The 22,500-nt window shown below is 45.6% G+C and overlaps 1 protein-coding gene across 3 annotated transcripts in view; it reads right to left on the bottom strand.

The window, feature by feature from the left end:
• The window catches only part of LOC115164336 (calsenilin-like), a 40,147-nt gene that overhangs the window by 10,835 nt on the left and 6,812 nt on the right, over nt 1-22,500 (bottom strand). The window contains exon 2 of one of the 3 annotated variants that reach the window (XM_029716719.1): nt 11,208-11,382. In XM_029716719.1, coding sequence (XP_029572579.1) covers nt 11,208-11,382 — 175 coding nt within the window. Of the gene's footprint in view, nt 1-530; nt 663-10,369; nt 10,500-11,207; nt 11,383-22,500 lie in introns of those variants that run through there. The other 2 variants (XM_029716721.1, XM_029716722.1) reach the window with 2 other exon arrangements.

Below are 22,500 nucleotides of genomic sequence, written 5' to 3'. Positions count from 1 at the left end.
TAAACTTTACTTTAATGCCCACTAAAACATTTTTCTCTTGAGAGATATTTCCTAATAGATACCACAATCCCCTATCTCAGAATGCCCAATTGCAAGATACACACTGCCTCAGAAGATGGCAGCTTTAGGTTTGGTTAAGTTGACCAATTCAATTGTTGGGAACATATATAGAGTGTGCAACTTTCTTCCTTTCTTTTTATACTATCTTAGAATATATCAAATGCCAAAATATCAAACACCAAATGCCCTATCCCAGATACTAGTTACCCAGATACCAGATATGATCCCAGCATATCTACTGTGTAACCCCCCTGGTACCACATATCCACTTTGCCTCCCAAATACAAGATACAGTTTGAACACCCAACCTCAGATGGCAGAGTTAATGCCCTGCCTTAGCTGAAACATCGAGCTAAACGCCATGTCCCCATTTGTGAACATGGAATAAAAAGATACAAACCACCAGCCTTTTTGCTTCCCTGACATTTCATTGGATTTCTAGCCTACTGGAGCCTCCTCAGGGCCCTTACCTTCAAAGGAGGACATGGGCTCCAGGATGCCAAAGCCCTTGAGCACGGCCACAAACATGATCATGACCACGCCAATGGCAAACAGCTCCATGCCCTGGATCTGAAACCCCATGGCTGGGAGAGACGGCAGGGGGAGCCCGCTGAGGGCAAGCCCACACACAGAGGCCTGGTGCCGGGGAAGGCGGAAGGGGGGGGGGGGGGGGGGGGGGGGGGGGGGGGGGGGAGACTCCAGCAGGTGCAAGGTTAATGATAGTGATAGTCGCTGTGGTTGAACAACAGATGCTAGGCTATCCACCAGTCAGTCAGGTAGGCTAGGTACTTGGAGGCTTGGCTAAGCTTATCAGCTGGTGCTAACATAACGAGCTGGGCAGCATGAAAGAATGGACAAGAAAATGGATGTAAAATGTCAAAGATTATGGAATGGAAAATATTAAAAAGTGGGTAGACATGGGGAAAAAATGCTCTCTTTAGATCTGACCTGTGGGAAAATAGAGGTTGAGTCCAAGGCCACTTATTTTGGTGGTGAGGAGCGGTCTAAAGTGAATATTGTTGTCATTCCTCCACAGTTGTTCTCAAAAATCCAGACAGATAGCCATTGATAGAGCATCACTGTACACCTTTACAGTCCAAAAGGTAAATGTCAATCATCTTAGAGCCGTCATTTTGGGGGACTGAATAATCTCTGGATAAAATCACCTTCAGGAATTACAGAGAATTCCAATCAATGTTCTGTGATGTCCGGTTCATGATGTGTTTTAAAACTGTGAATCGTTGAAGTGAATCAGGTGACTTACTTGCTGACTCAGGAAGGTGTGTAGAAGTGGCGAGAGGGAAATCCTACACCTCACTGTGATCATCTCATCTTTCCCACGATATCAACAGAAATATAAGAACATCCACAACATAAAGAAACAGAATCTCTGAACTTAAAATAGTCCCTGTCTGTGAATGAAACACAATACCAGGTGCCTTTCCTTCCTTCCTTATTTTAGATCTTGTCATAGTATACAGTATGTGTAAATCAATCAGTTAATCAATCAATCCACAATATAATCAATACTATAATTGACAGATCAATAGACTCGTTAAATATCAGTACTCTAGTCTCTGATAATTCACCAAACACCACTTTCTAAGACATTACGAACAATCTTTGCACTTATTTCTCTTTGTTTCCCGACCATTCCTTCCTCTTTCTCGCAGTAACACTTGGTCCAGTCCAGTCCAATTGAATCTGGTCCAGATCTGGTTGGGTTCACGCCATGTTCGATGTGATTCACGCTAATGCGGTTCACACGCCCAGTCTGGTCCAGTATTTTCAGTCCAGTTTATTCCAGGTAGTGACCACATAGGGTTCCGGAGGATTGGGTCTGTGTAGAGCTGAGAGGTGTCCGATGGACTGAAGAGCTACCAGCAAGCACCGCCCATCCCTTACCGCCAGTTGCCTTCCCTTCTCTCCTCTTCTGCGCTCTCTCTCCCCCCCACCCTCCTTTTGTCTCTCTCTTTCCCCTCTGTCCCGTAAGAAACCACAGATGATGAAGCTACAGTGGGCAGTCCAGTGACTCTCTCCATCCACTCCAAACCTCCTCTCTTTCTGTCCATATCGCCCCTCCTCTCCTCCCTCTGTTCATCTCATCCGTCCCACCTCTCTCTTTCCAGCCGACCTCCATCCTCACATTTATTCCTTCACGCTTTCTAACCACAGGCTCAGTATCTCATGTTGTTCCCAATTTTATTCTCTCTCTTTGTCTCGCTCTCCCTCTCTTCTCTTTCTGACCAACCCCCCCCCCATCTTCTCTTTTCAGACGTAGTGCTTGGGGACCAGGGGTGAAGTCACATTTCCAGACTGAGACAGAGGGCCCGATAGGAGGATCAAACACACACACACACACACACACACACACACACACACACACACACACACACACACACACACACACACACACACACACACACACACACACACACACACACACACACACACACACACAGCAAGCGCTAGACAAGGGCTGTGTTCAGAAGACAATAAAAGGAGATGTTTCTGTATGTGTGCATGTGCGCACTTGTGCGAGACATCTGTGGATAGGTGGTGGAAAACTGAGGATAAGATACAGTAGTTGATGAGTGTGGACTTGCTAATGCTTTGAGTAAGATGGAGATGTGTGTGTGTGTGTGTGTGTGTGTGTGTGTGTGTGTGTGAGCGCTCGCTAATGCATTGATGCAGATGGCTGGGAGACAGCGAGAGGCCAGAGTGAGAGAGATCAATGAACCTGTGCTGAGCCTCTCCCCTGTCCTCTGCTCCTAACTCCACAGCACTAACTATACCACTCCGTATCCTTATATCTATACACAACAATCATCACTACTCTGACATGTTAGGGAAGCCTGCTTGGCAATTAGATAGACATATAACCTGTGACCCTAAATGTGTGCGTGTATGTCTGTATGTATGTCTGTCTGTCTGTGAATATCAGATGGAAACTTTACCCTCACGAAAACACTACTGTAAATCTCTCCCTACAGTATGTCGCTCCAGTCACTCAATACCCACAGTGATTTGGTTCCACAGACTGGTGTGTGTTTGTGTGTCATCCCAGCCAGCATCACTGCAAAGATCAGCTTATTATCTAATTTGTTCAACACTACAAACATACAGTTCGCTTGAGAGCAGACAGACAGGAAAGAGCTCAATGTCTGGGATCTGGTCAGTGAGTGGATCATCATTAGCTCCAGACCCAGCCTCTGGACAGCTGAGCCATAGATAGCCTGAGGATTGACCCATGCTATTCGTATCTGGCTGGAGAAAACAGTCCTACTGTAACAGAGTGACAGAGTCCAACACACAAACAGACAAGATACACACCAATATGGACACGTCTAAATACTGCTTTTAAACACCGCAGAGCCATATTCAGAACCGGACTTACTGAGGGAAGAGAGGGAGGGAGTTGAAAGAGAGAGATGGTACATGTGACGGTGTACAATACCTGAGCAGTGGTATCTAGCGGCCTTATGGTGACAGTCAGACAGAGAACATGAGTATAGAAATAAAGAGCATAGAGAGGAAAAGCCACAGTAGAGAGGTCGAGAGTCAGGGGAAAGTCAGAGAGAAGAGTAGTAGAGAGTGGGGTAAGAGCCTACCTGAGCGGTGGTAGCGTGCAGCACTATGGTGACAGTCAGACAGACAGCTGGGGCGAGACAGACGCCTCCTGGCCTCCAGGGAGAGAGCTGCCATCACAGCACCCATAGCAACCAGGCGAGACCAGACAGCACAAGGTGACAAGAGAATAAACTAGACTAGACAAGACGAGACTTCAGCTCTCAATAGTGATGCCACAAATGCCAAACTAAAGACTCCAATGAGATGACACGAAGAATCGATGCAAGATTCCAACGAGAAGAGACAACTACGATTGGAGAAAAGTAGTCACAACTTAACACTTCAATGAGACACGCAAAGTGATCCACTCAATAAATAAAGTAATAATAATAGTGAACCCATCAGATAACAACTATTCTACCCGTCATATCAAACTACAGCCCGATAGATCACAGCACAGATTTAACTGATGCTGAAAACTGTGTGGAGAGGGCAGACGGTGTGTGTGTGTGTGTGTGTGTGTGTCACATTTCCCAGTCTGTTTGGAGTTTGTGACACTGGGTTTGAGTCAGACAGATGAAGAGAGAGGGACAGAGAAAGAGAAAGAGAGAGAGCGAGAGAGAGAGAGAGAGAGAGAGAGATCAAACAGGACATTCTAAAGAGCATGACCTTTCACATGAAACATCACACACTTCCACCACTTTCTTCTCTTCTTCTCTCTGTCTGTTTCTCTCACTCTGTCCACATTCCTCACATTTAAGTACCCTTCAACTCCGCTTCCCGCACTCCTATCTTGTTCCATCTTGTTCTTTTGTTTCCTGTTTTGAATCGATTACATCCTTGCGGCACCGTGAAATACTTTAAATATACTACCTGTAACACGTGTACCTGAGGAACTGTACAAACTGTTGTAAAAGTTGGGTCTTAACTAAATAACCACACAAAGTACAAAATTGGTCATATAACCATGCTAAGGACACAATCCAAGCTGTGTAATCATTTACAATGCCCACTAGAGGGCGGTAACATCATGTATGCAGCAGAGTCACGTTTACCTAAATACGGCTCTGGTATACAGTAATGCTGACAGGTTTGTGATCTGATATCTTCAGTCCTCATTGTCAGTCAATGAGAGATGAAACATGGGAGGATGGATCAAATGAGAGTTCAGCCTATTGAAAGAATCACATGAAGTGTTACTCAGCTGTTCTCCAGAAACAGTCACGATCGTGTAACATGTGTAGACCTACAATGTGTCACGTGGTTGGTCATTCCTATGTTCCTGTTCAGTGTCTCAGTGCCACAAGGATGTAATCGATTCAAAACAAGAACCCAAATGGAAACAAAAGAAACCCGTTCGATTACACATATGTTTCTCGTTTTTCCACTAGAGGCAACGCAATATGTTTTTTAGATATGTCTAATAAAATTATTTAATTAATTAATTCCAAAATAATGGTCTGGAACGCCAATGTCAGGCCACTGTCTACTGGGATGCAGCTAGAATTATAGCAGGTAAAGTTGAAGGGGAATTTCACCCTGGCTCTGCGACGGCATATAGTTATTACTATATTAACAACGTTACGTTTTTTTCATAAACATCACAATTATCCAAACCACAAGCTAGAACCAGCACATTTTCATTTTACTGGTAGAATCGGGAAATGTCTATTCCCTGTGTATTCCTGTGGTGCTCAGTTGGTAGAGCAGCGCCAGGGTTGAGGGTTCCATTCCCACGGGGGACCAGTATGAAAAAAGTATTAAAATGTGTGCACTCATTACTGTAAATCCCTCTGGATAAGAGCGTCTGCTACGTAAATGACTAAAATGTCAACTTGAAATGTATTCGTCTGCTCATAGTAAACCACAAATTCCGGCATTCATAGCGAATCCTGATACCGCCCGCTAGGTTAGAGGGGGCGTGCCAACAAACTTGAATAATGGTGACCAACTCAGAGAGGCTGTGATAGTAGGAGTGATGTTTTTGAAAAAAGTGGACCCTTACCTTTTGGCTCACCCATTTGTGTTGGATGCTGTGGAATCGGTGAAGGTAACCAGAAGTGGTCTGGTGATAATTGTTTGTGTTTCTGCTGGTCAGAGGGAGCAGGTGATCCATGTTAAAAACGAATAGGGACAAGAGATGTGAAATGTTTTGCTCTCAAGGAAAGGGCGCTATTGAGAGGAGTGATTCCTTATGTACATATAGGTAGAGTTATTAGTGATTATGCATAGATAATAACAGAGAGTAGCAGCAGCGTAGAAGAGGGGGGAGGGCAGGCAATGCAAATAGTCTGGGTAGCCATTGATTAGGTGTTCAGGAGTCTTATGGCTTGGGGGTAGAAGCTGTTTAGAAGCCTCTTGGACCTAGACTTGGCGCTCCGGTTCCCGATTGCCGTGCGGTGGCAGAGAGAACAGTATATGACTAGGGTGGCTGGAGTCTTTGACAATTTTTAGGGCCTTCCTCTGACACTGCCTGGTACAGAGATCCTGGATGGCAAGAAGCTTGGTCCCGGTGATGTACTGGGCCGTACGTACTACCCTCTGTGGTGCCTTGCGGTGGTCGGAGGCCGAGCAGTTGCCATACCAGGCAGGGATGCAACCCGTCAGGATGCTCTCCATGGTGCAGCTGTAAAACCTTTTGAGGATCTGAGAACCCATGCCAAATCTTGTCAGTCTCCTGAGGGGAATAGGTTTTGTCGTGCCCTCTTCACAACTGTCTTTGTGTGCTTGGACCATGTTAGTTTGTTGGTGATGTGGACACCAAGGAACTTGAAGCTCTTAACCTGCTCCTCTACAGCCCCGTCGATGAGAATGGCGGTGTGCTCGGTCCTCCTTTTCCTGTAGTCCACAATCATCTCCTTTGTCGTGATCACGTTGAGGGAGAGGTTGTTGTCCTTACGCCACACGGCCAGGTCTCTGACCTCCTCCCTATAGGCTGTCTCATCGTTGTCGGTAATCAGGCTTACCACTGTTGTGTCATTGGCAAACTTAATGATGGTGTTGGAGTCGTGCCTGGCCGTGCAGTAATGAGGGAACAGGGGGTACAGGAGGGGACTAGGCACGCACCCCTGAGGGGCCCACGTGTTGAGGATCAGCGTGGTGGATGTGTTGTTACCTACCCTTACCACCTGGGGGCGGCCCGCCAGGAAGTCCAGGATCCAGTTGCAGAGGGAGGTGTTTAGTCCCAGGGTCCTTAGTTTAGTGATGAGCTTTGTGGGCACTATGGTGTTGAACACTGAGCTGTAGTCAATGAACAACATTCTCACATAGGTGTTCCTTTTGTCCAGGTGGGAAAGGGCAGTGTGGAGTGCAATTGAGATTGCATCATCTGTGGATCTGTTGGGGCGGTATGCAAATTGGAGTGGGTATAGCATTTCCGGGATGATGGTGTTGATGTGAGCCATGACCAGCCTTTCACTTAGCTCCTGAAACTAATCCCACCTTGCCCTACCAAACACCCACCTGCTTACTGCATCCACTGACACCTACTCCTCCCTCTGGGCTACTATGCACACTAGGAGGTCAAAGGATTGTTGTTAGTGTCCGCCTCCTTTTAAATAAAGCCCGCTTTGGGGGAGGGAGGTGGGCCAGAGCACGAAGCACTGCCCAAGACAAGTTGTAGTCTTTCAGAGACCGTGTCTGCTTGTATATTTGGCAATGAATCCGCCAATTGGAACATCGCTGAAAGAAGTCCAATACCTCTATCGAACAAGGACAACCATATCTACACCTAATTCATCTTAACTCATACCAATCCCTCTGATTACAGATGGCAATCACTCATTCATACTTCACCTCAGCCCTGCAGGTTTAGAGACAGCCACAGCTAGGCAATTAAATAATACTTTTTAACCCCAAAGCTAATTTCTCTCCCTTTGAAATATTCCCTCCCCCTCTCTTTCCCTCTCGCCCTGGGTCTCACCTGCCCACGTTTCTTCTCTCTCATCTTTTTCTCTCATGTTGATAAATGAATAATAAGTCATATTTATCACCCCCCTCTATCTCTATTCCTCCACCTTTTCTTTTTCCACGGTCTCCTTTTTTTCTCTAACTCCATCTGTCTGGGTTATTTTGAGTCAGAATGTGGTTTAGGTAACAGATCTGTAGGGTATTACGCCCCTATTTAAACTGCATGGAATTGTGAATTATGGGGATTTAGACTGTGAACTGCATTAGCCAACTTTCAAAGGGACATACTGAGTAAAGAGAGAAAGGGGGGAGAGGAGAGGAGAGAGAGATCTGTTTTCAAAATAACATCTTAACAGTATAGTAACAGTCATAGCAGCCCCATTTTTTAAACTATTATCTATCTCTTCTCTGGCCCTTGGAGTTAAGATAGGGAAGGGGGAGCAAACACTGTCATACACTAAAACATGCTTTCCCCAGACACCCCTAGGCTACATAACAGAGGACGGAGAAAGAGAAAGACAGCATGGGAGCAGAGAAGGTTCGAAAAAGGAGAGAACTAAAAAAGAATAGAAAGAGAAGTACATGAGCTTGCTGATTCAGCAGTGGCAGAGAGAGTGATGAATGGATGGATGCTGTTGGACAGAAGGACAGAGGAGGATGGGGGGATAGGTTTGCATCTAATCAATGGCACAACGGAAGGACAGGCATACATCTAATTAATTGTAGGTCAAAAGACAGACAGACAGACAGACAGACAGACAGGCAGGCAGGCAGGCAGGCAGGCAGGCAGGCAGGCAGGCAGGCAGGCAGGCAGGCAGGCAGGCAGGCAGGCAGGCAGGCAGGCAGGCAGGCAGGCAGACAGACAGACAGACAGACAGACAGACAGACAGACAGACAGACAGACAGACAGACAGACAGACAGACAGACAGACAGACAGACAGACAGACAGACAGACAGACAGACAGACAGACAGACAGACAGACAGACAGACAGACAGACAGACAGACAAGCCGAGTCATAACCAGAAGTCAGGGAGCACACCGAAAAAACGTTAATGCCATTACAAAAACGCTGACACGTATTTGTCTTGGTGTTTGTACCAGTCTTAAAAACAACGAAAACACCCACTAACTGAAGAGTGGCAATATAGTGTTGCTAATACTAACAACCTGCCGAGAGCAAGATAGACCAAAAACCAGACGGGAGGAAAGACCAGAATGAGCGTTCCACCCAATGACCCCCTATAATGGATTAAGCACCCCACTGACCTGCTCTGCTCTGTTCTGACCCATGCTGTAACTTAATAACATCATGCTATCTAGTCTCCCACACATATAGGTCACTGGCCTAGAAGAGCATGGCACTATGTTGGAGAGACACACAGAGGAAGAGACCACCTGGAGTACCTGGAGTGGGTGATCCGGTGAGGAAGCCACAGAAGCAGCGTGGGAAGTTATTCACCTCCTTCTTAATCTCCGTCCTCACTAAGGTAACCAGGAAGGAACGAGGTAACCAGGAAGATGGAGGTCAACAGCTCCAAATCAGGGTCCCCAGAAACACAGACCTCCAAGCATCTGCTTCTGAATAAACCCAACCCTGTCAAACACAGTCCAGGGGCCTCCCGGGTGGCGCAGTGGTCTGTGCCACCAGAGATTCTGGGTTCGAACCCAGGCTCTGTTGCAGCCGGCCGCGACCAGGAGGTCCATGGGGCGATGCACAATTGGCCCAGCAAAAAATAAAAAATAGCCAATCAGCATTGAGCTGAGCTCAACTGTGGGTTGTCCTGGTGCAGCAAAACGCCCCCGAAGGGAGGCCAGTTTGAATTTGGCTTCAGACCAATCAAATCACTTCTTAAGCAAAATGTCATTTTCAGAAAAACTTGTCTGTTTCTGGTCTGCTTGTGTTGATGTCCTGCAGTAGCTAGCAGCCCCGGGGATTTGGACTTGTGGTTTTGATTTAATTATCTGTACAGGCCAATGATTATGATCTAACCATAATGTAATATGTTGTGCCACTGGCCTGAAACCATTGAAGTTCAATATGTAGCCTAGATGTAGCCTAGTAAGCTCACGTTAACTAACTAGCTAACTTAGCTGGTTCTGTGGTTCATTGTTGTCCATGCGAGGAAGTTAAACAAGCAAGCATTTAGCTAGGTAGCCTATAACAACAGAAACTAAAAGTGTACTGTATGACAGCGCCATAGATCGTTTTGCCAACATGAAAGAGGAGAGTGAACAAAATAAAATGTTTTGCTTGCGAGCACACACACACACACACACACACACACACACACACACACACACACACACACACACACACACACACACACACACACACACACACACACACACACAGAGTGGTATGCTAGAATAGCGCAGGCAGTGCTCCTGTTGTCTTTGTGCTGACTTGCGGTAACTCTGTGGTTGTAAATCAGTAGTTGGTTAGTAACCTGTTGAAAACATTAACTTGCTTGACCATGCAGGTGATATAACGGTTTGTTACATGCAATAGGCTTCTGTGTATCCAGCAGATTAGAGGGACTCACAGTAGCAAACGGACCAAAGCCTACCCCCCCCATCGTTCTTTCTCTTCCCAGTCTCCCTCTCTATCTCACTCTACCTCCCCGTCGCTATTTTCTCTCCCGTCTCTCCCTCCCATTTCTCTCTTGCTCTCTCTCTCTCTGTGTCTCTCTTTCTCTCGCTTTCTTTCTTTCTCTCTCTCTCTCTCTCTCTTTCTCTCTCCCTCTATCTGATGTTCATGCTGCTGACACAGAACACTGTGACTGTGACCACAGAAACAGAATCTATAGGATATAGACCTTTCACTGACCTGCAAGAATAACATCCATGAAACATCAGCTTTTTGATACATTGTTACGTACTAGAATAACTGTATAGCTTTAGATCCATGCGGTGCTGTTACATTATTAAGAACAGAATACAGAATACACATAGAGTGAGGTCAATGTTTCTCATGCCTCACACCCCCGCAACAGTATCATGCACAAAAATAAATATTTAAATGTGTATTTCCCCTTTTAAACCACATGGTGGCACTGAAGAGCCATTACAGTAAACTTCTGAGGAGACACTCACTCAAGGAACAGCCATCTAATAGAACAGTATGATGTGAATGCTGTACATTTAGAGACATGCAGGGGGAGAGGGTGCACGTTTTGTTTTTTGCCCTAGCACTGCCCAGCTGATTCAAATAATCCAAGCTTGATGATGAGTTGGTCATTTGAATCAGCTGTATGGTGCTAAGTTAAAAACCAAAACATACACCCAGGGGGCGGGACCCAGTTTGGGAAACCCTGGTCTATACAAGCTTAGCCACTGAAGTGTAACAAAGAGCTCCAAAATAATGAGCAAAAGAAGGGCCTTTGATTAATCAAATACAGTGTGTGTGTGAACTCTGACCCCGTGGTAAATGTTCCTGGTACTGAACATGTCGGCTCAACCACAGGGACCAGGAGAGGTCAGGCTAGTCGATCCATGAATCAATTCCAATCCAGTTAATTAGAGTTTAAACATTCGACTACACAGTTCTCCCCCTTTCTCTCCACCCCCTCTCTCCCTTCTGTCTCTGTCCCTTACCCCTCTCTCCACCTTTCCCCACTCCCCCCCTCCCTCACCTTCCAGTCCGCCCCCACCCTCTCCCTCCTCACCTTTGTCTGGTGTTGTCCTGCTGGTGATGATCCATTTGATCAGACAACAGTTCATCAGGGCTTTGTGTGTGAACTGGGGCTTCTGCCATTTCCCAGACTCCTTCACTCTTCCTGGACCAGGCTCTACCCCGTTGGCATCCCCCAACAGACTGCCATCCACCACCTTACCATCCTTCTAGAGAGAGAGAGAGAGAAAGAGAGAGAGGGAAAGAAGACCACATAGGGAGACAGACAGTGAATGATTACTACTGCAGACCATTTATGATTGACATGTCCCTAGAATTTCTAAGCAAACGGCTGGAGGTAGGGCTTTCTCCTATAGAGCTCCATTTTTATGGAATGGTCTGCCTACCCATGTGAGAGACGCAGACTCAGTCTCAACCTTTAAGTCTTTACTGAAGACTTATCTCTTCAGTAGGTCCTATGATTAAGTATAGTCTGGCCCAGGAGTGTGAAGGTGAACGGAAAGGCTGGAGCAACGAACCACCCTTGCTGTCTCTGCCTTGTCGGTTCCCCTCTTCCCACTGGGATTCTCTGCCTCTAACCCTTTTACAGGGGCTGAGTCACTGACTTACTGGTGTTCTTCCATGCCGTCCATGGGAGGGGTGCGTCACTTGAGTAGGTTGAGCCACTGACGTGGTCTTCCTGTCTGGGTTGGCGCCCCCCCCTTGGGTTGTGCCGTGGCGGAGTTCTTTGTGGGCTATACTCGGCCTTGTCTTCGGACGGTAAGTTGGTGGTTGTAGATATCCCTCTAGTGGTGTGGGGGCTGTGCCTTGGCATAGTGGGTGGGGTTATATCCTGCCTGTTTGGCCCTGTCCGGGGGTATCATCGGATGGGGCCACAGTGTCTTCTGATCCCTCCTGTCTCAGCCTCCAGTATTTATGCTGCAGTAGTTTATGTGTCGGGGGGCTAGGGTCAGTCTGTTACATCTGGAGTATTCTCTTGTCTTATCCGGTGTCCTGTGTGAATGTAAATATGCTCTCTCTAATTCTCTCTTTCTCTCTTTCTTTCTTTCTCTCGGAGGACCTGAGCCCTAGGACCATGCCTCAGGACTACCTGGCATGATGACTCCTTGCTGTCCCCAGTCCACCTGGCCATGCTGCTGCTCCAGTTTCAACTGTTCTGCCTGCGGCTACGGAACCCTGACCTGTTCACCGGACGTGCTTGTTGCACCCTCGACAACTACTATGATTATTATTATTTGACCATGCTGGTCATTTACGAACATTTTAACATCTTGACCATGTTCTGTTATAATATCCACCCGGCACAGCCAGAAGAGGACTGGCCACCCCTCATAGCCTGGTTCCTCTCTAGGTTTCTTCCTAGGTTTTTGGCCTTTCTCAGGAGTTTTCCTAGGGAGTTTTTCCCAGCCACCGTGCTTCTTTCACATGCATTGCTTGCTGTTTGGGGTTTTAGGCTGGGTTTCTGTACAGCACTTTGAGATTTCAGCTGATGTACGAAGGGCTATATAAATAAATTTTATTTGATTTTGATTTGATTTGATTTGACATGTGCAATCACAGAGAGGCTCAATGGATCAATGAAGCAATGTAGGTGTGTTTCTGTTACTGACCTCTAACCTTACACTTACATCCTATTCTCTGAGGAGCTCTTATATTGTATCTCTTATGAGTGTTTAGTAAGGCCACAGTGTAGCTAACTAATTTAAAAGAAGGACTAATTAAACCAATTCTGAATGGGGCCTATAGGCTGCTGTGATCTGATCTCCTACCCCTCTCCCTGATGTGAGCATTTGCTCACTCCCGCTCTTTGATTTAAAACATTGGATTGGTGTAAACCTAGGTTAGAGGGAGTTTGCCCCAATTTTTTTGAACCAGTTCATTCCTTTTAAATTCACGAGAGGGAGGGAACAAGTGCACACTTCAGTTCACAGGCCAATAGTCTTGGAGGAGAGATACAGGGTGTGCAGGCTTTAGTTCCAGCCCAGTACTAACACACCTGATTCAGCTAATCAAGATGAGTAGTCGATTAAATGAATAAGGTGTTCTAAAGCTGAGCTGTCCACATGTGAATGATTCATCAGAGAATATTCAGTGCTACTTAAATGCCATGCTCCATCTCTGAGCTCCGTAACTGATAGACTGTTATCAATGCTACTGTATTATTCTATATTATTTGTAGCCATCTACTTAACACCACAAACCGATGCTGGCATTAAGACCGCACTCAACCAGCTGTATAAGGCCATAAGCAAACAAAGAAGAGGCGCTCCTAGTGGCCAGGGACTTTAATGCTGGCAAACTTAAATACGTTTTACCTTATTTCTACCAGCATGTCACATGTGCAACCAGAGGGAAAAAAAACTCTAGACGACCTTTACTCCGCACACAGAACGCTCTCTCTCGCCCTCCATTTGGCAAATCTGACCATAATTCTATCCTCCTGATTCCTGCTTACAAGCAAAAACTAAAGCAGGAAGTACCAGTGACTCGCTCAATACGGAAGTGGTCAGATGACGCAGATGCTACGCTACAGGACTGTTTAAATAGCACAGATTGGAATATGTTCCAGGATTCATCCAATGGCATTGAGGAGTATACCACCTCAGTCATCGGCTTCATCAATAAGTGCATCGACGATGTCGTCCCCACAGTGACAGTACGTACACATCCTAACCAGAAGCCATGGATTACAGGCAACATCCACATCAATCTAAAGGCTACAGCAACTGCTTTCAAGGAGTGGGACACTAATCCGGACGCTTATAAGAAATCCCGCTATGCCCACAGATGAACCATCAAACAGGCAAAGTGTCAATAGAGGATTAAGATTGAATCCTACTACACCGGTTCTGACACTCGTTGAATGTGGCAGGGCTTGAAAACTATTACGGACTACAAAGGGAAACCCAGCTCACGTCACTGGGCAGCTCACAGCCCAGTGACGTGAGCCTACCAGACAAGCTAAATGCCTTTTTTGCTCGCTTCGAGGCAAGCGACACTGAATCATGCATGAGAGCACCAGCTTTTAAACAGGTCAACATTCACAAAGTCACGGGGCCAGAAGGATTACCAGGACATGTACTCAAAGCATGCACAGACCAACTGGCAAGTGTCTTCATTGACATTTTCAACCTCTCCCTGACCGAGTCTGTAATACCAACATGTTTCAAGCAGACCACCATAGTCCCTGTGCCCAAGGAAGCGAAGGCAACCTGCCTAAATGATTACCGCCCGTAGCACTCACATTGGTAGCCATGAAGTGTTTTGAAAGGCTGGTCATGGCTCACATCAACACCATCATCCCAGATACCCTAGACCCACTCCAATTCACATACCGCACCAACAGATCCACAGAGGATGCAATCTCAATCCCACTCCACACTGCCCTTTCCCACCTGGACAAAAGGAACACCTATGTGAGAATGCTGTTCATTGACTACAACTTAGCGTTCAACACCATAGTGCCCACAAAGCTCATCACTAAACTAAGGACCCTGGGACTAAACACATGCAACTGGATCCTGGACTTCTTGACGGGCCGCCCCCTGTTGGTAAGGGTAGGCAACAACACATCTGCCATGCTGATTCTCAACACGTGGGCCCCTCAGGGGTGTATGCTTAGTTCCCTCCTGTACTCCCTGTTCACTCACGACTGCGTGACCAACCACAACTCCAACACCATCATTAAGTTTGCTGACGACACAACAGTGGTTGGCCTGATCCCCGACAATGATGAGACAACCTATAGGGAGGAGGTCAGAGACCTGGCAATGTGGTGCCAGGAAAACAACCTTTCCCTCAATGTGAGCAAGCGAAAGGAGCTGATCATGGACCACAGGAAAAGGCAGGCCAAATAGGCCCCCATTAACATCGACGGGGCTGCAGTGGAGTGGGTCGAGAGTTTCAAGTTCCTTGGTGTCCACATCCCCAACAAACTATCATGGTCCAAACACAACAAGACAGTCGTGAAGGGGGCTCGACAACACCTTTTCCCCCTCAAGAGACTGAAAAGATTTGGCATGGGTCCCTAGATCCTCAAAAAGTTCTACAGCTGCATCGAGAGCATGCTGACCGGTTGCATCACCGCCTGGTATGGCAACTGCTTGGCATCTGACCGTAAGGCGCTACAGAGAGTAATGCGTATGGCCCAGTACATCACTGGGGCCAAGCTTCCTGCCATCCAGGACCTATATACCAGGCGGTGTCAGAGGAAAGCCCCAAAGTGTCAAACTCCAGTCACCCAAGTCATATACTGTTCTTTCTGCTACCGCACGGCAAGCGGTACCAGAGCGCCAAGTCTAGGACCAAAAGGCTCCTTAACAGCTTCTACCCCCAAGCCATAAGACTGCTGAACAATTAATCAAATGGCAACCAGGACTATTTACATTGACCCTCACCGTTCATTATCAATGCATAGTCCCTTTACCCCTACCTACATGTATAAATTACCTCAACTAAGCTAACTAACTAACCCTGCACATTGACTCGGTACCGGTACCCCCTGTATATAGCCTCGTTATTGTTATTTTATTGTGTTACTTTTTAAATATTTTTTACTTTTGTTTATTTGGTAAATATTTTCTAAACTCTTTCTTGAACTGCACTGTTGGTTAAGGGCTTGTAAGTAAGCATTTCACGTTAAGGTCTACTACACCTGTTGTATTCGGCGCAGGTGACAAAGTTTGATTTGATTTGATTTGTATGGCTCATCATTAATCATTCATCGATGAAGTGCTTATTAATTAAGATAATCCGTCACATGCCAGCTCTAAGAACTGTGGGCTGGTTTAACATCAGAGATGAATGGACATGTAGAAATGAATAAAGTGATGAAAGCAACATGACAAATTTCTGTCTGTAAAGTCCTTACGGGACTATAAAAAGCTATGGGGCGAAGGAGAGATGGATGAAGATGAATGGAGAGTGTGTGTGTATGTGTGTGTGTGTGTGTGTGTGTGTGTGTGTGTGTGTGAGAGAGAGAGAGAGAGAGAGAGAGTGAGAGAGAGAGAGAGAGAGAGAGAGAGAGTGAGTGAGGGAGAGAGAGAAAGAGAGATGAATGGAGAGGGTCATTGGATCACACTCTAGTGACAGATTCAGCATGAGAACAGACAGATGAGGGGAGGGACAGAAGGATAGGGGGAATGAGAACAACCAAGGTGGAGAGAGTAAGAGGTCCAAGGCAATGTTTCCTCTAATCCCTTTGATCTGCTGAGCGCAAACTTGAATGTTGTGAAAATTCTGTGCAACTTCCAGCGCTTGTTTACTGTGAACACTGAGGCTGTACCCGCTGTGAGTTACAGTTTCAGACAGTGGTCAAGTAGGCTACTGTGGCTATTTGATCATAATGTAGGCCTACCAGAGTGGCCTACCATCAAATACAATTGATGAGAAAGAAACAAGAGAAAATGCATCCCATAACATTTTAACATGGAAATCAGCCTACAGTAGAAGCCAAAGGGTGGTGTTCAATGTAGGCCTGAGACTTTCATTATAATTCCCATACCATTATTACAGAGAATCAGACAAACAATGCTACCCTCTGCCTATTGGATACTTAGCTTACTCAAGACTCTCAAAACACAACAATGCCCCTTAAAGACATAAAAATGCTCTTTAGCCGACTTGCTTTTCAAAGATGTCTAGAAATGTACACGTTTTGTGCTCTTGAAGGAATTAATCACTCCCCCATTGCGGACTACAAATGATCTATAACTGGGTTAATAACTCACTAACTAGCAAAGGATATGTATACATGTGCACACGTGGCTACAAGCAGCACTCACTTTGATCTCAAAACAAGCGCGTCTACTGACGACCACTCAGGCTGTAAACACATGTCCAGTTCAAAGTGAATTGCAGATTCATACAGCGTATTCAGACCCCTTAACTTATTCCACATTTTGTTATGTTACAGCCTTATTCTAAAATGGATTCAATTGTTTTCCCCCCCTCATCAATCTACACACAAAATCCCATAAGGACAAAGCAAAATGAGGTTAAGGAATTTTATCAAATTTATAAATAAAAAAAAAAATGAAATATCACATTTACATAAGTATTCAGACCCTTTACTCAGTACTTTGTTGAAGCACCTTTGGCAGCAATTACAGCCTCGAGTCTTCTTGTGTATGACGCTACAAGCTTGGCACACCTGTATATGGGGAGTTTCTCCCATTCTTCTCTACAGATCCTCTCAAGCTCTGTCAGGTTGGATGGGGAGCGTTGCTGCAAAGCTATTTTCAGGTCTTTCCAGAGATGCTTGATGGGGTTCAAGTCCGGGCTCTGGCTGGGCCACTCAAGGACATTCAGAGATGTGTCCCGGAGCCACTCCTGCGTTGTCTTGGCTATGTGCTTAGGGTTGTTGTTTTGTTGGAAAGTGAACCTTCGCCACAGCCTGATGTCCTGAGCGCTCTGGGGCAGGTTTTGATCAAGGAACCTCTGTGTACTTTGCTCCATTAATCTTTCCCTCGATCCTGACTAGTCTCCCAGTCCCTGCCACTGAAAAACAACCCCACAGCATGCTTTACCATAGGGATGGTGCCAGGTTTCCTCCAGACATGAGGCTTGGCATTCAGACCAAAGAGTTCAATCTTGGTTTAATCAGAACAGAATCTTGTTTCTCATGGTCTGAGTCCTTTAGGTGCCTTTTGGCAAACTCCAAAAGAGGCTCTCATGTGGCTTTTACTGAGGAGTTGCTTCCATCTTGCCACTCTACCATAAAGGCCTGATTGGTGGAGTGCTGTCCTTCTGGAAGGTTCTCCCATCTTCACAGAGGAACTCTGGAGCTCTGTCAGAGTGACCATCGGGTTCTTGGTCACCTCCCTGACCAAGGCCCTTCTTCCCCGATTGCTTAGTTTGGCCGGGCGGCCAGCTCTAGGACGAGTCTTGGTGGTTCCAAACTTCTTCCATTTAAGAATGATTGAGGTCAGTTTTTTTATGTGCCTTTCCAAATCATGTCCAATCATGTCCATGTCCAAAAGTTGTAGAAACATCTCAAGGATGATCAATAGAAACAGGATGCACCTGAGCTCAAATTCGAGTCTCATAGCAAAGGGTCTGAATACTTATGTAAATAAGATATTTCGGTTTTTTAAATTAGCTAACATTTCTAAAAACCTGTTTTGGCTTTGTCATTATGGGGTATTGAGTGTAGATTCATGAGAATTTTTTTGTTGATTTAATCCATTTTAGAATAAGGCTGTAACGTAACAAAATGTGGAAGGGTCTGAATATTTTCTGAATGCACTATATATGGCAATGATCTATTTGCATATAGGCCTACTGCAGCTCTGATTGGTTATGCCGCACTGGTCTTTGTAAAGTATGGGCTGAGTCATGTGAGTCAATGCAGTAGAATCCTACTCTGATGCATTCTGCCTACAACAAAATCTCTTGCATAGTTCATTTTGTTTCAGTATGTTGCATTGAAAGTGGTTAATATTGCATTGATTCAATCACAATTCCCACAGTAGAGCGAAACCTTGATAGTGTTAACTAAAGGGGAAAACTCGAAAAAGTTGAGTGAAGTTCAATCTGCTCACCAGCGCACCCCCGCAGCTTAGAGGGAACATTGGTCCTAGGGTTTATGTGCGTTTCCACCGCTAACCGCTAATCCTATAGCATAGCAGAACGACATTGTCTCTTTACATAAGGATGTTTCAACAAAGTGATTGAGTGGTAAAAGGGCAATGTGAATGTCAGTATGGATGGATGAGGGATCTGATAAGATACAGGTCATTTCCCTAAACTCTTCTAAAATGTCTCCATTGATCAGCCGTCTGTCTCGCCCCTCGCAGACGCACACACACACACACTTGGTCCCCTTGGGAGAGAGAGGGAAGGAGATGACGAGAGAAGACACGGAAGCTCTGTTTGGTCCCTGCCGTGTGGGATGGAAGCGAGGTATGGCGGGAGAAGAAAGGAGCAACGTAAACGGCTGTGAGATCATGGGGGAGTCTGACCACACAGGCTCATCCCACTCTTTTACAGAGAGAGAGAGAAAAAAGAGAGAGAAGAGAGAGGGAGGATGTTGTGAAAACAAGGACGGGTTTGTTCTTGGTTTATCCTAATGAATACCGAGCTATCTAAGCAGGAGAGCAAAGGAAGGATAGAGGAGAGAGAGGGGAGTAGGGGGAAGAGAGGGATGAGAGAGGAGGTAGTGATGGGCTAGAGATAGAGAGAGAGGGATATGGAAGGAAGGGAGAGAGAGAATGATGGAGGGATGAGGAAGATAAAAGGGATGGAGAGAAGAGGGGTGGAGGCAAAGAGAGATGTAGTACAGTGGGGGTAAAAGGTATTTGATCCCCTGCTGATTTTGTACGTTTGCCCACTGATAAAGAAAGGATCAGTCTATCATTTTAATGGTAGGTTTATTTGAACAGTGAGAGACAGAATAACAACAGAAAAATCCAGAAAAACGCATGTCAAAAATGTTATAAAATTATTTGCATTTTAATGAGGGAAATAAGTATTTGACCCCTCTGCAAAACATGACTTAGTACTTGGTGGCAAAACCCTTGTTGGCAATCACAGAGGTCAGACGTTTCTTGTAGTTGGCCACCAGGTTTGCACACATCTCAGGAGGGATTTTGTCCCACTCCTCTTTGCAGATCTTCTCCAAGTCATTAAGGTTTCGAGGCTGACGTTTGGCAACTCGAACCTTCAGCTCCCTCCACAGATTTTCTATGGGATTAAGGTCTGGAGACTGGCTAGGCCACTCCAGCACCTTAATGTACTTCTTCTTGAGCCACTCCTTTGTAGCCTTGGCCGTGTGTTTTGGGTCATTGTCATGCTGGAATACCCATCCACGACCCATTTTCAATGCCCTGGCTGAGGGAAGGAGGTTCTCACCCAAGATTTGACGGTACATGGATATTTGTGTTGTTATTCTGTCTCTCACTGTTCAAATAAACCTACCATTAAAATTATAGACTGATCATTTCTTTGTCAGTGGGCAAACGTACAAAATCAGCAGGGGATGAAATACTTTTTCCCCCCACTGTATATATAAAAGGAATTTGCTATTTTTGTGCATTTCACAGAGAGATGGAGGTAGATAAGGTGGGAGAGAGAAGTAGGGGAGAACAGCAAAATGAGAGAGAGTGTATTTATTTATGTTTATTTATTTTCCCCTTTGTCCTTTAACTATTGCACATCGCTACAACACTGTATATAGACATAATATGATATTTGAAATGTCTCTATTATTTTGGAACTTGAGTGAGTGTAATATTTGCATATGTTTCCCATGCCAATAAAGCCCCTTGAATTGAATTGCGTGTATGTATGTGTGTGGTACCTGTGTGTGTGTGTGTGTGTGTGTGTGTGTGTGTGTGTGTGTGTGTGTGTGTGTGTGTGTGTGTGTGTGTGTGTGTGTGTGTGTGTGTGTGTGTGTGTGTGTGTGTGTGTGTGTGTTAATGTCACATAGATATCTCATTGCATAATGACCACATAAGAAGATGAAGGAGTGATAGAAATATACCCAACCTATTATCTGGAAATCTTTTTATCATTCTTCATGACAGGTTAATAACAAAAGAAACACAACTACGGGGAGAAGACAGAGAGAAGGAAGATTTTTTTATTTGTACTTTTCCTGTTGAAAAACAATATCTCACATATAAATACAGGAATGTGAGCACACTTAATAAGGGCACAAAAATCTGTTTTGAGGAAAATTGTGTTTTTTAGACAACTGCAAACTTCAAGGAGTTGGCCATTCAAGGAGTTGGCCATTCAAGGAGTTGGTCTGGTGGTGCCGTTTGATATCATCGGCCTCCCCCCTTGCTTCAGGTTAACAATAGTGGCGCAATAGAGAACAAAAGATGAAAGCCCTACCCCCCACTTGTGCCAGGACATGAGGATACCTGGACCACCTATTGAGATGTGCCTTTTGCTAGGTAAATCAGGTGTTAAAGGAGGTAAAAAGGAGACTGGAGTGAAAATGTAAAGAGTTACAGAGAGAGAGGGAAAATCAAGGAGGAGAGGGCATGCAGGAAGAAGAGAAGAAATGACGGAGAAAAGGAGGAGCGGAGAGGAGGGGGTAGAGAGGAGGAAGAGGAGGAGAGAAGTAGAATGAAGAGGAGAGGAGCAACACATCCTGAATTAGCCCTCCTCCATATCTCCATCTCCGTCTCTCTTCCTATGTCACGAGCAGCTGGATTTAAAAACCCCACATCTGGATTATTCATACAGTAAGACCAGTCTAGCATTCAAACACACACACACACACACACACACACACACACACACACACACACACACACACACACACACACACACACGTATCAGCCAGGATTTCCTTATCTTGTTTTCTCTTAACTCTCCAAATGACTTTGGCCTGGGAAAGCACTGGGGGTCAATGGGTCGCTCTGACATCACCACACACTCCTCGAATCACAGTTTCACATAATCCAGAAATAATTTTTGGGAATTGGGAAATTAAATATACAGAAGGGGCACAGACAGTGGTATCCTGCCCTTCACAACACACACAAATAAAAAAATGTAAGCTTACAGGCACACAAGAGTTGGGTCACACGTGCCTGCACACACACAGACACAGACACACACACAGACACAGACACAGACACAGACACAAATATTTTGTTCTTATATCCTCGTGGGGACCTAAAATGTATTTTAATTCAAAATATTTAACCCTAACCGTAACTCCTAACCCGAAACCTAACTTCCAACCCCTTAAAGGCTCTGCATGGTCAATCCAACATCTGCATTGGCCGTGCAGCATTTACATTTGGCAGGCGCACGGCAACGCAGTACGGAGCTCAATTTGGACCCTGCATGCCTCCGGAGGCTCCGCAATTGCGTTACACCCTCCATACGGAGCCTCCGACCACATTTTGGATCAAGCATTAATTGGCTTTTACCCTAACCCTAATTTCAATCTTAAACCTAATTGTAACCCTAACCTTAAACCTAACCCTTAAGTTTAACCTAGCCTTTTTCCTCATGTGGTGATGTACTGAATGAGAGATGCTGAGATATTATAGACCCATCACTAATGAAGGAGAGGAGAGTGAGGAGCGGAGGACAGGAGAGAAGGGGGAGTGAGGAGCAGAGGACAGAAGAGAGGGATGAGTAGGGGGAGCAGAGGGGAGAAGGGGGAGTGAGGAGAAGAGAACAGAAGAGAGAGATGAAGAGAGGGAGTAGGGGAGAGAAGCAAAGCAAGGAGAGGAGCAGAGGAGAGAAGAGGAGTCCTCGACTGTAGCGTCACAGATAGGTGATTCCATTAATAAGTCATGTTTGATTAACATCCTGCCTGGCCACCCTGGTGAGATATTCTCTCTCTCTCTCTCTCTCTCCTC

Source organism: Salmo trutta, chromosome 27 (assembly GCF_901001165.1).
Source record: "Salmo trutta chromosome 27, fSalTru1.1, whole genome shotgun sequence".
In the NCBI taxonomy this organism is placed as follows: domain Eukaryota; kingdom Metazoa; phylum Chordata; class Actinopteri; order Salmoniformes; family Salmonidae; genus Salmo; species Salmo trutta.
The sequence above is the reverse complement of the archived record's forward strand: the minus strand, read 5'-3'. Positions and strand labels throughout refer to the sequence as shown.